We start from the raw sequence: 14,202 nt of genomic DNA, 5'->3' as shown, positions 1-14,202 counted from the left end.
CCTAAATCCAGCTCACGACTAACTGTGTCAAAATAGCCTACTAAGTTAATTAAATATAATTTTTTTTCAATATAGTTTGGGCTAAAGCCTCAGGTTAGGCGACCATTGTGCGACTTCTCCGTTAAAATTGTGGTAAAGCCACCACCCCATGTTCGGTCTACCAACAACTCTACACTGTCCCCCCAGATGATTACACTTATTTCTTCCCTGTCTTTACTGTTGGCTTGAACTCAACAGTAGATAACACTATATCTGGTAAGCATTCCACACGAATGCAGTGTATACACAGCTGAGTTGTATGCTACAGAATTAGCCTTAGACACATTAAAAACCACAAGTACCAAAGGTGTACAGTGTATTCTGATTCCCTGGTGATACTATGGGCTTTATCGGGTATGAGATATAATCCTCATCCATACCTGACCCAGGTCCAGCAGATGCTCATCTCTCTTTCTGAGCATTCTTTAAACATCTGTTTCTGTTTTATTTATTTATTTATTTTTATGAAAACCCCAAACATGAGAGGTATTAGAACCTATAGTACTTAGTACCATGCAGGTTGGAGGTTGGAAAGATGAAATAAGACATCTGTTGACATTAGACTTGAACTTATGTAAACTGTAAGTTTCAGGAAATACGTATGAAGAAAGGTTGTTCCAGAAAACGGCAGTTGAATAAACAAACGAGGAAGACAAAAAGTTGGTTCTGTGAGTTTGAAGTTGGACAATAAATGGATGTTGGCTGGTGGCAGCATGCGTTCGGGCTGTTTTGAAAGAGAGAGTGGGAATTATAGAAGCCAATTCAGAAGAACAGTGTCCATGGAAGTATCTGTACAAAAGGCATGCAGCAGAAACAGTACATCTATGAGACATCGAGTGGAGAGACTCTGTTAGAGATGAGTCATTAATTAACCTAACTGCCCTCTTCTGAATGGAATCTAGAAGCCTGAGAGAAGTTTTGAGGGTTTTCTTTTTTTTGTTAGTTGTTGGCGCATCGGTTTCTGTAAGTTTTTGCATTTTACTCTGATCCAAGCCTGAGGTGGGATTCGAACCCGCAACCTTTGGGTTGCCAGGCAGGCAGGCATTTTACCCACTTGACTAGCCTGGTCAGTGGTTTTGGGGGCACCTTTATTGTTCCCACATCTTGGGCACCGCCCAAGATGTGGGAACAATATTCCATGCTAGAACGGAGTTCCGATATGTACAGAGTGAACAGCTGCCTGGAAGAAAAGTAACGCCGAGAGTGAAAGAGAAACCAAGTTTTTTTTTAGATGCAGAGGAAGCAATATTTGTAACATGCCTGTGCCAAGACAGATTAAAAGTCAGGATAATACCCCAAAGAGATAAATCATCTTGCCTAGAAATGAAGTGTCACCAAAGATAAGCATAGGAGCAGAAGAATCCTTTTTTGTGAGATATAAGACAAGATTGAGTTTTAGAAGGATTGAAATCAACTAAGTTGTCTTTACCCCACTGGAGATCGGTAGTGAATATTCGAGAAGTTGAAGCTGATTGAGCAGGTCAAGGTTTCTCAAAATGGAAAGTGGAATGCAATGTGCTATCATCAGCAAAACTATGGATAGGATTTCCAGTCAATGGAAGAAGGTCATTAATATACAAGAGGAAAAGAGTGGAGGAAAGAACTGAACCTTGGAGGCCACCAGCATTAGTGGAGAAGTTAGAAGACAGAGAGCCATCTACCATCAACCTCAGTGAGCGATCAGAGAGAAAACTGGATAACCAATTACAAAAAACAGTTGGCAAACCATAAGAAGACCTTTATGCCAAACATGATCGAAAGCCTTTGAGATGTCAAGAGCAAGTACTTGTGTTTCACTGAACTTTTCCATTGAATTTGTCCATAAATGGGTAACATAAGCTAGAATATCACCAGTGGATCGACAGTAATGGAATCCATACTGGCGATCATTGATCAGACAGAAGGTTTCTATGCAGTTTAAGAGTTGGCAGTTAATTGATTTCTCCATTACTTCAGAAAGAACACCGTTTTAAGAGCTGTACTCTCGAAATGTAAAGAAGATTGGATCTCACCATGATGTCCATCATAACTTTAAAAGTCATCAGTCATACTGCATGATGGAACAGATGGGGAAGTGTTGACCGGAACTTAGCTCTGGAGACTAAACATGTGTTCCACCACTTCAAGCCTCCAAATAAGCAAAGTTTTTTATTAAAGTTTTGCAGGAGCCGGGGTATCCCCTATTCGGTGCTAAAAGGAAACAGTATACATGGTGTACAATTTAAAGCAACTATAAACAATGATGACGATACAGTGGTCTCAGACAGTTTTTAAATTCTGTACAGTGGGATCAACTGACGATGTTACCAACAGTAAATTCTAAGTGGGAAGAATTCAAGGAATTAATCGTGGATGCTACTAAAAGTTTACCTATTAAGAAATATTGTTCAAGGTTTAGGCCTAAATGTTTATCAAATGAACTAATGAGACTCATGACAGAGAAGAAAAATGCATAGGATGCATATAAATTATCAAATGACTCAGAAGCCTATGGCAGATATAAGCTAGTCTGTAATCAGGTCACAAAGGAGGTTAGGCAGGCGAAGGCAGATTACGAGAAATCTTTGGCCAAAGATGCTAAGAAAAATAGCAAGGATTTCTTTACTTATATAAACTCTAAAAGGAAGGGGATGAATCTGATTGATCCACTTGATATGGTTCCACTGTTGATGATCCTGCTCAGATAGCAAAAACTGAATGAGTATTTTGAATCTATATTCACACGTGAGGAGTTAAGGCTTGAAAATGGCAGAAGGTTATCAAATTGTAGCAGGGTGCTTAATGATTTTGTAATAACTGAGAGCAAAGTGGAGGAGAAATTGCTGAAGATAAACACAAGAAAGGCACCCGGGGTGGATGGAATCTATCCAGTTATAAAAATAAAGGAGGCGGCAAAGGAAGTAAGCAAACCCTTAGCCATAATTATGAGAGCTTCCCTGGACTCAGGGGAGGTACCCATGGACCGGAGATGTGCAAATGTAATCCCAATCCACAAAGGAGGATCAAAGGGAGATACACGTAATCACAGACCTGTTAGTTTAACTTCTGTTCCAGAGAAATTAATGGAGGCACTGGTTAATGAAGCATTGCAGAATCATCTAGACAAGAATTAGTTATAGCTCAGACAGCATGGATTTGTTAAGCGGAAGTCTTGTCTGATCAATTTTATTGGGTACTATGATGTAGTAACAAAGGAACTGGATGCAGGGAATAAATTTGATATCATATATTTGGATCTTCGAAAGGCTTTTGATACTGTTGCACAAATTGGAGCTGTGTGGCATTGGAGGCAAATTGCTGCTATGGATAAAGGGATGGTTGAGTGGGAGAAGACAGAGAGTGGTAATCAATGGACACTACTCTTCGTGGACTAATGTTATTAGTGGAGGGTTCAGTGTTGGGTCCATTGCTGTTTTATGTATTCATTAATGATATTGATGATGGTATATCAGGTTTAATGTCCAACTTTACAGATGATACGAAGATCGGCAGGGTTATTAATGACAGTAAGCTGCTGCAAGAGGATCTAGAAAAGTTGAGCAGATGGGCGGCAACTGAAGTTTAACATTGACAAATATAAAGTACTGCATATGGGAAGCAGTTATCCCAGAGTAATGTATCAACTGTGTGGTACTACACTGACAGTGGTAGAGAGTGAAAAGGACCTGGGGTAATTGTGCAGGCAGATATGAGGTTTCTGAGCAGTGCAAACAGTCTGCAAGAGTAGCTCATGGTGTTTTCTCTACGATATACAGGAATTTTTCTAGCAGGGATAAGGAGGTGATTATCCCCTTGTACAAGGCAATGGTCAGGCCACACCTTGCGTACTTGAATATAGGTCTGGAGGCCTCATTTTAAGATGGTTTGTTGTTTGTTTGTTATTTGGGTTTTAGGAGCATTAGCAACTAAGGCCATATTGCTCAGGGTATATGCGGTGGTCATTCCCTGAACTTTCAGCATCCTCCGTATTTGGTGGTCACGGGCTCGAACCCCAGTCTAATCAAGAAGTGTGTGCTATGCACTCATTTTAAGATGGATGTAGAGCTTTTGGAACAAGTACAGAGAAGGTCAACAAGATTAGTGAATGGAACAAAGGGCTGCTCTTATGAAGGAAGGCTTAAGTTTTGCAAATTACAGTGTCTGGAGACTAGGCACCTGCGAGATGATCTGATTGAGGTGTATAAAGCCTCGAATGGTTTGAGAATGCTCAGTGCTGATGGGATTCTTCCTCTTGCTCAGAATAATCGCCTGAGAGGGCATAAAATTCAAATCACTGAAAGACAGTTGTAGGATGGATATTTGGAAGTTTGCCTTTAGCCAGTGGGTGGTTGATTGCTGGAACAAACTTCCCCCCGTCGTAGAAGTTGATAGCTTAAATAGATTCAAGGCAGAACTAGACAAACATTTGGAGCAAGTGGATGGGTGAAATGAGAAGTGTGTGTGTGTGTGTGTGTGTGTGTGTGTGTGTGTGTGTGTGTGTGTGTGTGTGTGTGTGTGTGTGTGTGTGCGTGCGTGCGTGCGTGCGTGTGTGTGCGCTTGAGTGCGTGTGTTTTGGCTGATGCTATATAAGCTTGCTTTCTTGCATCATGTGCCTTTGCTAATGCTAATTTGTTTCTTGTCTGCTTTAGCCTAGTGGTCAGGCGCGTGAGTACATAAGTACACGTGCCTTGAGTGACCGGGGTTCAAGCCTGCGACTGCTGAATACGGTGCTGTTTCTTGTATTCTGTATATCTTGTGAACTCCTCTGACCGTTTGGCGTCCCGGAGTATAAACAGATAATTTTTTATTTATCTTCAATTGAATTTAAAATTGATTCTCGATTTTTTAAAATCATAGATAAACTGCTTGCAGGTATGTTATATTTCACTGTAATATCTTTTTCTTAAAACCCTAGTCAATATCATGAAGAATCTTGACGTTATCATTAATACTTAAACAATTTCTCTTTGACATTGGACATTGTTTCTGCAAATGTAATAATTACTCGACTGCAGCTCTTGCCGATACATACACCATGTAGCCACTGCAAACTTCGCTGCACTGGCCATATAGTGAATTGTTAGTACCGCCTACTCAATGACGTTTGCTTGTCAATTCAACAGTATCACGTGACCTTTCTTTTTCTAAAATATATGAAAAATATTTGAAAAAATATACGACTTTGTGAATTTCTTTTATTCTGCTTTCACTCATATATGCACAAAAGAAAATTTATGGTTAATTGAATGCTGTATGTCACTTTTCAGGAAAAAAAAAAAAAAAAAAAAAACAAGAGCATATAGCTTATGTCAGTGTTTTTCAATCTTTTTACTCTCGTGGCACATTTTTCAAAGAAGAAATATTTCGCAGCACACCTACGTAATCATAGAAGAAGAAATTTCTAAATTAAATAAATAGAATGAAAAATAATATTAACAATTTTTTTATTTATACTTATATTATATCTGTGTTATGCAAACAATTCTTACAACCAAAATAAAATATGTATGCCTTCAACAAAGCTTTAAATTATTCAAATATTTGATAGAGATCAAATGAATTTTTATTTAAAAAATTATAGTCAATGTGAAATATGCGATTGACGACGTTTTGTTATTTCTGCTACATCAGGTCTTATTTCAGACAGAGCAACTCGCAGGTCATCTTCGACATTTTCCAATCTTGATCGTTTTATATTTTTCATGTTAGTGAGAGTTGAAAATCTTAACTCACATAAGTATGGCGTAGAAAATTGGAGTAAAATATTTATTGCTCTTTTAGATAACTTTGGATATTCATCTCTGACTGAAATCCAAACAGTATCCAAATGAAATTCTGAATGTTTGATTTTTAATGTTCGATCAGACGAAAGGGAAATCAGTTCTTCCTCTTCTTCAAGACAAAGATTCCAGTTTGATGTATCATTAATAAAAGGATTTCAAATCCAGTCATATTTTTCAATTTAATAGATGGAAAATATGTTTTCATTGCCTTTTTGAAGCAATTCCAAATGGTTTTTCACCACTGGTGCAAGAAAATTTCTCACCTGTTCAGGAATCTTAAGAAATATAGCTAAATTATTTTCATCAAGTTTATTCATCCACAAGCATAATTTTTTTATCAAAAGCAAATAACTTATCTGTTGATTTTAAGATATTTTCGTTTCAACCTTGTAAACTAGTATTTAAAATATTAAGATGTGCAAATATATGTTCTATCTAAGCCAGTTTTGCACACCACAATTCATTGTTAAAACAATCATAAAATTTTTGTATTTTCATGCGATTCTTTTGTTTTCCAGCGGTACTATTTCATTTTTAAAAAAATGTACAAAGTTCTGCTCGCAATTCAAATACACAGGCTAAAACTTTTCCTCTAGAAAGCCAACGAATATAATTATGCAGTAATAAACAATTGTAGTTAGATTCCATGCTGTCGCATAATTCTTTGAAAATTCATGGTTTTAAAAGTCTGCTTTTAATATAATTAACAATTTTTATTACATCATCTAGTACAATGCTTAATTCTCAGGATGGTTTTGCCTACTAAAGCTTCTTGATGAATAATGCAATGTGTAGAAATAAGATTTGAATTTTTTTTGTTTTGCAAACACCAAAAAACCTTTTTCAGGTCCGATCATTGATGCAGCACTATCTGTACAAAAATTCCTGATAACTTTGTCTTTTCGAAAAAGTTATCTACACAATTAAATATTTCCTTTCCTGTCATTCTTCCTGGCAATTCTTGACAAAATAAAAATTGGTTCATAATTAAATCTCCGTTAATGAATCGAACAAATCCCATTAATTGTGCTTTCCCACTGATATCTGTTGACTCATCTATTTGCGGAGCAAAAATCTGACCATCAAGTTTTTGTTGAACATTTTCTACTATGTTTTCCGACATATTGATTATTCTTCGACTTATAGTATCGTTGGAAAGAGGAATTTTATTTATTTCAGCTTCTGCATCTTGCCGAACATACATTTCACCCCATGGGCTCACATCTGGTGAGTATGGGCTTGGCACACCCAGGGTCCCGAGCTGGATATCATTATTCTTCTCTTTCTTGGTGATTCCTTTCTACTTTTGACACTCTCTCTCTTTCTCTCTCTCTTAGGGTAACTCGGGATTTTTTTTTTTTTTTTTTTGGCTGGTGCGGCATAAGCCTCAGGGTTCCTTCTTTGCACCATGTAGCTAATAATAATAATTATTATTATACGACAAGCAGGACCGATCAACGTTTCTCCAATTGAATGAGGTTTCCCTTTTTGTGCAATAAGTTGCGTTACTTCATAGGAGGCAATTTGTGCTTTGTCAGACACTTTTATTGTGTTTTCCAATTTTTGTATTTGTTTGGCACTATTTGTCATTAATCGTTCAAAATACCTTTTGTCTTTAGACATCAAATTTTGATGAACTTTTTGCATATGGCATTTTAGCTTGCTAGGAACCATTGCACTGTTTGCTTTTCTATGTCCACATACAACACATAAAGGTAAGGGGAAATTTACGTCCCCTGTCCACGTAAAACCAAAATTTAAGTAATCTTCATAATATTTTCTTGTACTAATTTTCGATCTTTATGGCTGAGATTCATCGGCGCTGGTATTGTCCATATTATCACTATTTTCAATGGATATATTTGTATCTGCTGCAGAACTACTGTCATTGACATCAATAGTTTTTTTATTTAAAAATTTTCGTATATCCATTTTCAGTTTTTATATACATTTAAATTACCTTAAGAAATCACCTAACCCTAAATTATTTACTTTACAACACAAGCACAGTTTAATATGACAATATTAACACGATATATATAAACACGTAATATGCCGCATGCCTACGCGTACAACTCCCAGAGAGCTAGAGAGACTAGAGGTGGGATCCCGTATTTTGACTTTCTGAGGTAATTCAGGGGTGCTGCGCACTTATACAGTATCGCGTCGGTCCGATTCACGTGGTCTGCAGGCGACAGATAATTGGTCTTTATTCAAATAGTGTTGGCGCCTGAATGCAGACGCCTCTGTATTTGGATATGTCAATTTCAATTCATCATAAAAAGATCCTTCGTGTACTTTATTCTTATTAATGGTATTGTATGTATATTCGGACAATAATGTTAAAATAAAAACAACGCTAGTTTTTTTTTAAAGATTTTGCGGCACACCCTCTGAGAAACACTGGCCTATGTGATTGATTACAAATTGTTCTAAAAGAACAAAATTGAAAAAAAAAAAAAAACAAAAACTGATGAAAATCATCTACTGGGAGTAGTCCAGTTAGATGAGAACGAACATATACAAAAACTATCATATAATGATTGACAGAAAGGTCATCACATGGTATGGTTGAGGTAAGAAGCATCACTTAGTTGGCGCTACTAAAAACTGACTATCAAAGCATTCTGTGTATTGCCACAGCAGTGAGCTAAAGGTTTACCTGCAGCAAATTTCATTTTCCCCTTAGCCAACATCAATTTACAAAGTTCATGACCACTTTTTTAAGTAAACCCATTTGGTTTTATAACTGTAACAAAAATGAAACAAAGACCCTCCTACGGGTGTCAATGGCCACGTGTCCACTAAAAGGATGATTAATTCCAGATACTAATGAGCAATTTTGGAGGGAAGAAGGCCGTACATTTGAGAGGCCATTTAGCAGTAAATGCTTGAAAATCTTCAAAAACGCTTTTGCTAATTTTTTAAAAAATTCGTTATAGAGAGACTAACACTTTGCTATATGGGGTTAATTTTATGTGTAATTTCGTTTCAAGGTACAATGCTTTGCGAAAAAATTCGTAATATAGAAAAATTCGTTAAATTTGTTCGTAATAGAGATGCTCACGAGTTACCATGATATTGCACTACCTCGAATAAGTAACACTTCACCACAGGAGAAGACTATTTTTACTTATTCTCAGCAAATACCATCACCCATACGGCACCGTTTTGGAGCTTATTGGCTCCTCATCAGTGGGTGGGCAGGCAGGCAGATACCCTGGTGTTGCAATGATGACAACCCAGTTGTGAAGTATAAACCCACAATATGAGAGAGATGCCTGATGGTGTGGAGTAATTTAGATTAAGATATGAGATATGCCAATTTATAACTACTTAAGTAGTTGGCTATGTACTGAAATGATGCAATTGAACTAACTTGCTAACTAGTTAACTCTTAGCATAACCTAAGGCTTTAGCCCTAATCATGGCAATTCATTGTGAAGGTATTCACAATATGAGATAAATTATGCCATATCTGTCTAAATTTCCCTGGAATGCACTCTTAATCATTGCCTCTAAGATTTTTCCAGAAATTTTTGATGCACTGAAGTCAGATCAACCAGACTTTAATTACCAACTTCACTCTTAAGACTGCTTTTGTGTATTGGTGATACAATGGACTTCTCCAATCCAAAGGAATCTCCCCTGAGCCCAAAGATGCTTTCATAATTAACCTCAAGGGTTCAAATATGCTACCACATGCTCTCCTCAAAACTACAGGGTATATGCCCTCAACTCTGGGATCCTTACTTTCCTTTATGCTCAATAGTTTTTCTAATAAAAAATCATCTGTAATTACAACATCACTAATTTAATATGGCTCAGCTGAAGAGTCTTTCGTCAGTAAAGATTGATGCAAAATACCTACTCAATTCATCCGCAACATAAGCTGGATTACTACTTTCCCACACCCAGTGCACAAGGGTCCGATCTAAATTAGCTTTCTTCTTTATTGTATTCACATACATGAAAAATTTCTTGTCCACATTCTTTTCTCTCTTACCCAATGCTTTCTCATACACAGCTTTGGGCCCCCCCTGATCTTATCTGAGATACTATTACAGATCAACTTGCACCTGTTGTAGGCAACAGTTTTCATTGCTTTGTAACTGTCCCATGCTATCTCTTTCTGCTCTATTTCACCAGTGCAGTCATCCATTTCAACATCTTCCTCCTGCAATATTTTCTTAAAAGGTATGTATGTGTTCATGGCTTCTGTGATTATTCCATAATTAAAATTTAAAGTACAGGAACCACTGTCAGGAAGTGATCATCCAATTGAATTATTCCATAATTCGATTGCATGATCATGTCCTGACAAGGGTTCCTGTACTTTAAGCCCATAATGTCATCTGATTCATTAGTAATGATGAGGTCAAGAATATTCTCACCACTCATACTTTCCTGTACTTTCTCTAGCATTCTGATACAAATAATAATCATCTAATTTAGTTAAAAAAAAGTTTTTCCCCATTGTGAGTTTCCCTCCCATTTATTCCAGTCAATCTGGGGCAGAATTAAAGTTACCTATAATAAGATATTCATGCCTGCTTGCCCATTACATCCACATGTAAAGACTCTCATCATAGTCTTCACAATCTTCTGGTCTGTAGATTACTCCCATTCTCAGTTCCTTTGCTTCCAACTAATTCATCCACAAGTTGGTTCTATGTTGGGAAATGTGGCAAAAGCTTTTTTTGTGCTCAGGCTGCTTTTGATAAGAAGCATGATCCCCTCCACCCCTTCTATCTTCCCTAAATACATAAAAAAAAAAGATAAAAATCCATGCACCACCTTTATTCAAGTGAATACCATCTCTACAAAAAGATTCCTTCTACTTGTAAATGTGGCCACGCTGATAAAAATTTCCGCCCGGAGCCTTGCAGATTCTCTTAAGTCTCTAGTTAACCCACAAGGCTTTCAGCATATAATACGTCCTATCATGTCTAGGCAGAACAGCAGACACATACACATTCTGACCTAACTCTCAGAATTTTTTCAGCATAGTTCTATATTTATCCAACAGACTGTCAGGTCATGTACGTTTAATGTCATTAGTCCCCACATGAATAATAATTCTTTCTTTACTTCCCTTAAAATCTGATAATCTGTTGGTAACACCATCAATTGTTGCTCCTGGTAAACGCGCTCTGGTTCTGGACCACCTATCTTTATTGCAAAAAATTTTACCCATTTCCCTGACAATAGAGTCTCCCAATAAAACTATATCACCTATAGCAGAGAAGAGATTTCAAAATCCACCTACAGGCTTTCATTGAATTTCATCAAAGTAACAGCTTCAAGAGTGTTGCTAAGTGAATGGAGAAAAATTCTTCTGAAGAAACAGTTACTTTTACTACATTACACAAGACTTTTTTTCTTTTTTTTTTGTTAAAGATAAATAGGCATATTTGTTCCTCTTCTTTGAACGAGATATACACTGAATTTAAGTTTGACAACTGTATCATCCACCACTTTCAAGAAAAGGGATTTATAAACAAATAAACTTCTATTGTTATCAACAAATTAAATACAAAATATCCTTGTAATTAATTTGCTATATTATCACTATGACCTAGTGATAAGCATATTGTTAGAATCAACTTCTAACAATAGTTAGTATGTGAGGCAAGTGCAACTCTAATACTTTAGCATGACAATTCTTTAGGCTAATTTCTCTTTTGTTCCAACAGTACATTTTTATAAGTAGCTTCCTACACTTTCCTGATTTATTTGTTCTAGTATTCATTTCTATATTAAATCTTCAATTTTCATTAAATATTGTTCCTAGATAATGCAAAATTCTTTTCCTAATTTTGATTTTTGTCTACACCCTTAATTTTCCTTGTCTCTCTTAACTTTCGTAACTTGTTTTTACATAAAAATTTTTCCCAACAAATTCTCCATAAATAAAGCTAATTTCCATATTCAAATCAAAAATAAAGATTAAATCTATGGCAAATAACCATAACAGTAGGGAAGCACTCACCCAAACTTTCTAACAAGTCTAGTCAGTATCTCCTTAGTTTTAAATCTCAGTTGACGCTGATTGTTTTCTGAGAGATTTGATAAATGCCTCACCTGCAATTAGACATAGAAAAGAAAAAATTATAATATTAAAAAGCAAATACCATTTATCTGCAAAAAAAAAAACAAAAAAAAAACTGCACATTCTTTATGTTAAACCTTATGACTGATTCCTTTTTGTCTTATATCAATTTTTTTTTACAATAAAACAGGAAATAGTATTAGTACAGAAACATTAAGGAAGAATGCAAGCTTGTAGCATCAGCCAAAAGGAAAAACACAAACACACTTCCCATTCTATCTAATGATTTATCTAGTTCAGTGGTGTCCAACCTTTTCCCTAACAGGGGCAATATTCAAAGTTACATTTGTTTTGCAGGCTGCAGTTTTGAGAAAAATTAGTGGGTTACATTGAGTAATTACAAACCAGTTAGCTTAATTTCTGTTCCGGGGAAAATAATGGAGTCACTTGTTAAAGAAGTAATGCAGGATCATTTAGACAGGAGTGCAATTATATAAAACTGCAGACACAGAACTGTAGTGTTACAGCATAGATTTGTTAAAGAATGGCTGACCAATTTCAATGGATATTATGATGCAGTAACAAAGGAACTGAATGCAAAAAATAAATTTGATATGCAGGTGATTTTTGCTTTAAGAGTTCCCGAGTTTATGAGTAAATTTTTTCAAATATCAACAAAATCAAAAATATGAACATTAATTTCGATAAATAAATGCTACATTCATAAGGCATTTCAAACTACACACATAGCTATATAATACAGTACTACTGTGTGTGCTTTGCTTGTTCAGGCAGAGATAAGGAGGAAGGTCCAACTCTTAAAGAATTCTGGAAAGAATTCCATATTTTCAATGCAATCAAAATAAAATGAGCATGGGACAAAATTAATGAGAGGGGAACATGTAGCAAAGGAAGTAAGCAAACCCTTAGCCATAATTATGAGAGCTTCTTTGGACTCAGGGGAGGAACCCATGGACTGGAGATGTGCAAATGTGACCCCAATTCACAAAAGAGGATCAAAGGGCAACATAAGTAATTATAGACCTGTTAGTTTAACTTCTGTTCCAGGAAAATTAATGGAGGCACTGGTTAAAGAAGCACTGCAGGATCATTTAGACAAGACATCAGTTATAGCTTGGACACAGCATGGTTTTGTTAAGGGAAAGTCTTGCCCAACCAATTTGATTGGATACCATGATGTGGTCACAAAGGAACTGGATGCAGGGAATAACTTTGATATTATATACTTGCGTCTTAGAAAGGCTTTTGATACTGTTGCACATGGAAGAAAGTTGCTGCTATGGATAAAAGGAAGGTTGAGTGGGAGAAGACAGAGTGGTAATCAATTGACACTGCTCATCGTGAACTAATGTTTTTAGTGGATCCATTGTTGTTTTCTGTATTTATAAATGATATTGATGATGGTATATCAAGCTTAATGTCCAAGTATGCAGACGATACAAAGGTTGGCAGGGTTGTTAAGGACACTAATGACAGTACGCTGCTGCAACAGGATCTAGAAAAGTTGAGCAGATGGGCTGAGAGGTGGCAAATGAAGTTTAACATTGACAAATGTAAAGTATTAGATATGGGAAGCAACAACTTCAGAGTGACTTACCAACTCTGTGGCACTACACTGACAGTGGTAGAGAACGAAAGGGACCTCGGGGTAATTGTGCAGGCAGATATGAAGTTTTCTGAGAAGTGTAGACAGCCTGCAAGAGTAGCTCATAGTGTCTTGTCAATGATATACAGGAATTTTTCTAGCAGGGATAAGGAGGTGATTATCCCCTTATATAAGGCAATGGTCAGGCCACACCTTGAGTACTGGACACAGGTATGGAGGCCTCATTTTAAGAAGGATGTAGAGCTGGTGGAATGAGTACAGAGAAGGTCAACAAGATTAGTAAATGGAACAAAGGGTTGCCCTTATGAAGGAGGGCTTAAGTTTTGCAAATTACAGTGTCTGGAGACTAGGCACCTGCGGGGTGATCTGATTGAGGTGTATAAAGCCTTGAATGGTTTGAGTATGCTCAATGCTGATGGAATTCTTCCTCTTGCTCAGAATAATCATTTGAGAGGGCATACCGTATTTTCCCATCTATAAGACGCACCCTTTTTCGAAAAATTTGGGGTCTAAAAACTGGGTGCGTCTTATACAGTGGTTGTAGATTTTTTTTTCCTTGAATTTCCCACTTTTTCTCGCTTGTTGTCTTTGCGCTCATTGTTTTGCACTTGTTACCGGTATATTAGGTTACGTTTTGCCACGTTCTGCCCAGAAACAAAGACGGTTCAGCATGAGGCAAGAAGAATTGCTGATGAAAAAGAAGTTACTGATTTCAGGGAGGA

The 14,202-nt window shown here is 36.6% G+C and overlaps 1 protein-coding gene across 1 annotated transcript in view; it reads right to left on the bottom strand.

Moving 5' to 3' along the window:
- Positions 1 to 14,202, bottom strand: part of LOC150078438 (RRP12-like protein) — a 496,297-nt gene that overhangs the window by 101,992 nt on the left and 380,103 nt on the right. Inside the window, exon 27 of the mRNA XM_090384563.1 lies at positions 11,794 to 11,885. Coding sequence (XP_090240689.1) covers positions 11,794 to 11,885 — 92 coding nt within the window. The remainder of the gene's footprint in view (positions 1 to 11,793; positions 11,886 to 14,202) is intronic.

Source organism: Mastigoproctus giganteus, chromosome 11 (genome assembly GCF_048544385.1).
Source record: "Mastigoproctus giganteus isolate SK-2022 chromosome 11, ASM4854438v1, whole genome shotgun sequence".
Taxonomy (NCBI): Eukaryota; Metazoa; Arthropoda; class Arachnida; order Uropygi; family Thelyphonidae; genus Mastigoproctus; species Mastigoproctus giganteus.
This window is presented reverse-complemented; position numbering and strand designations above follow the sequence as displayed.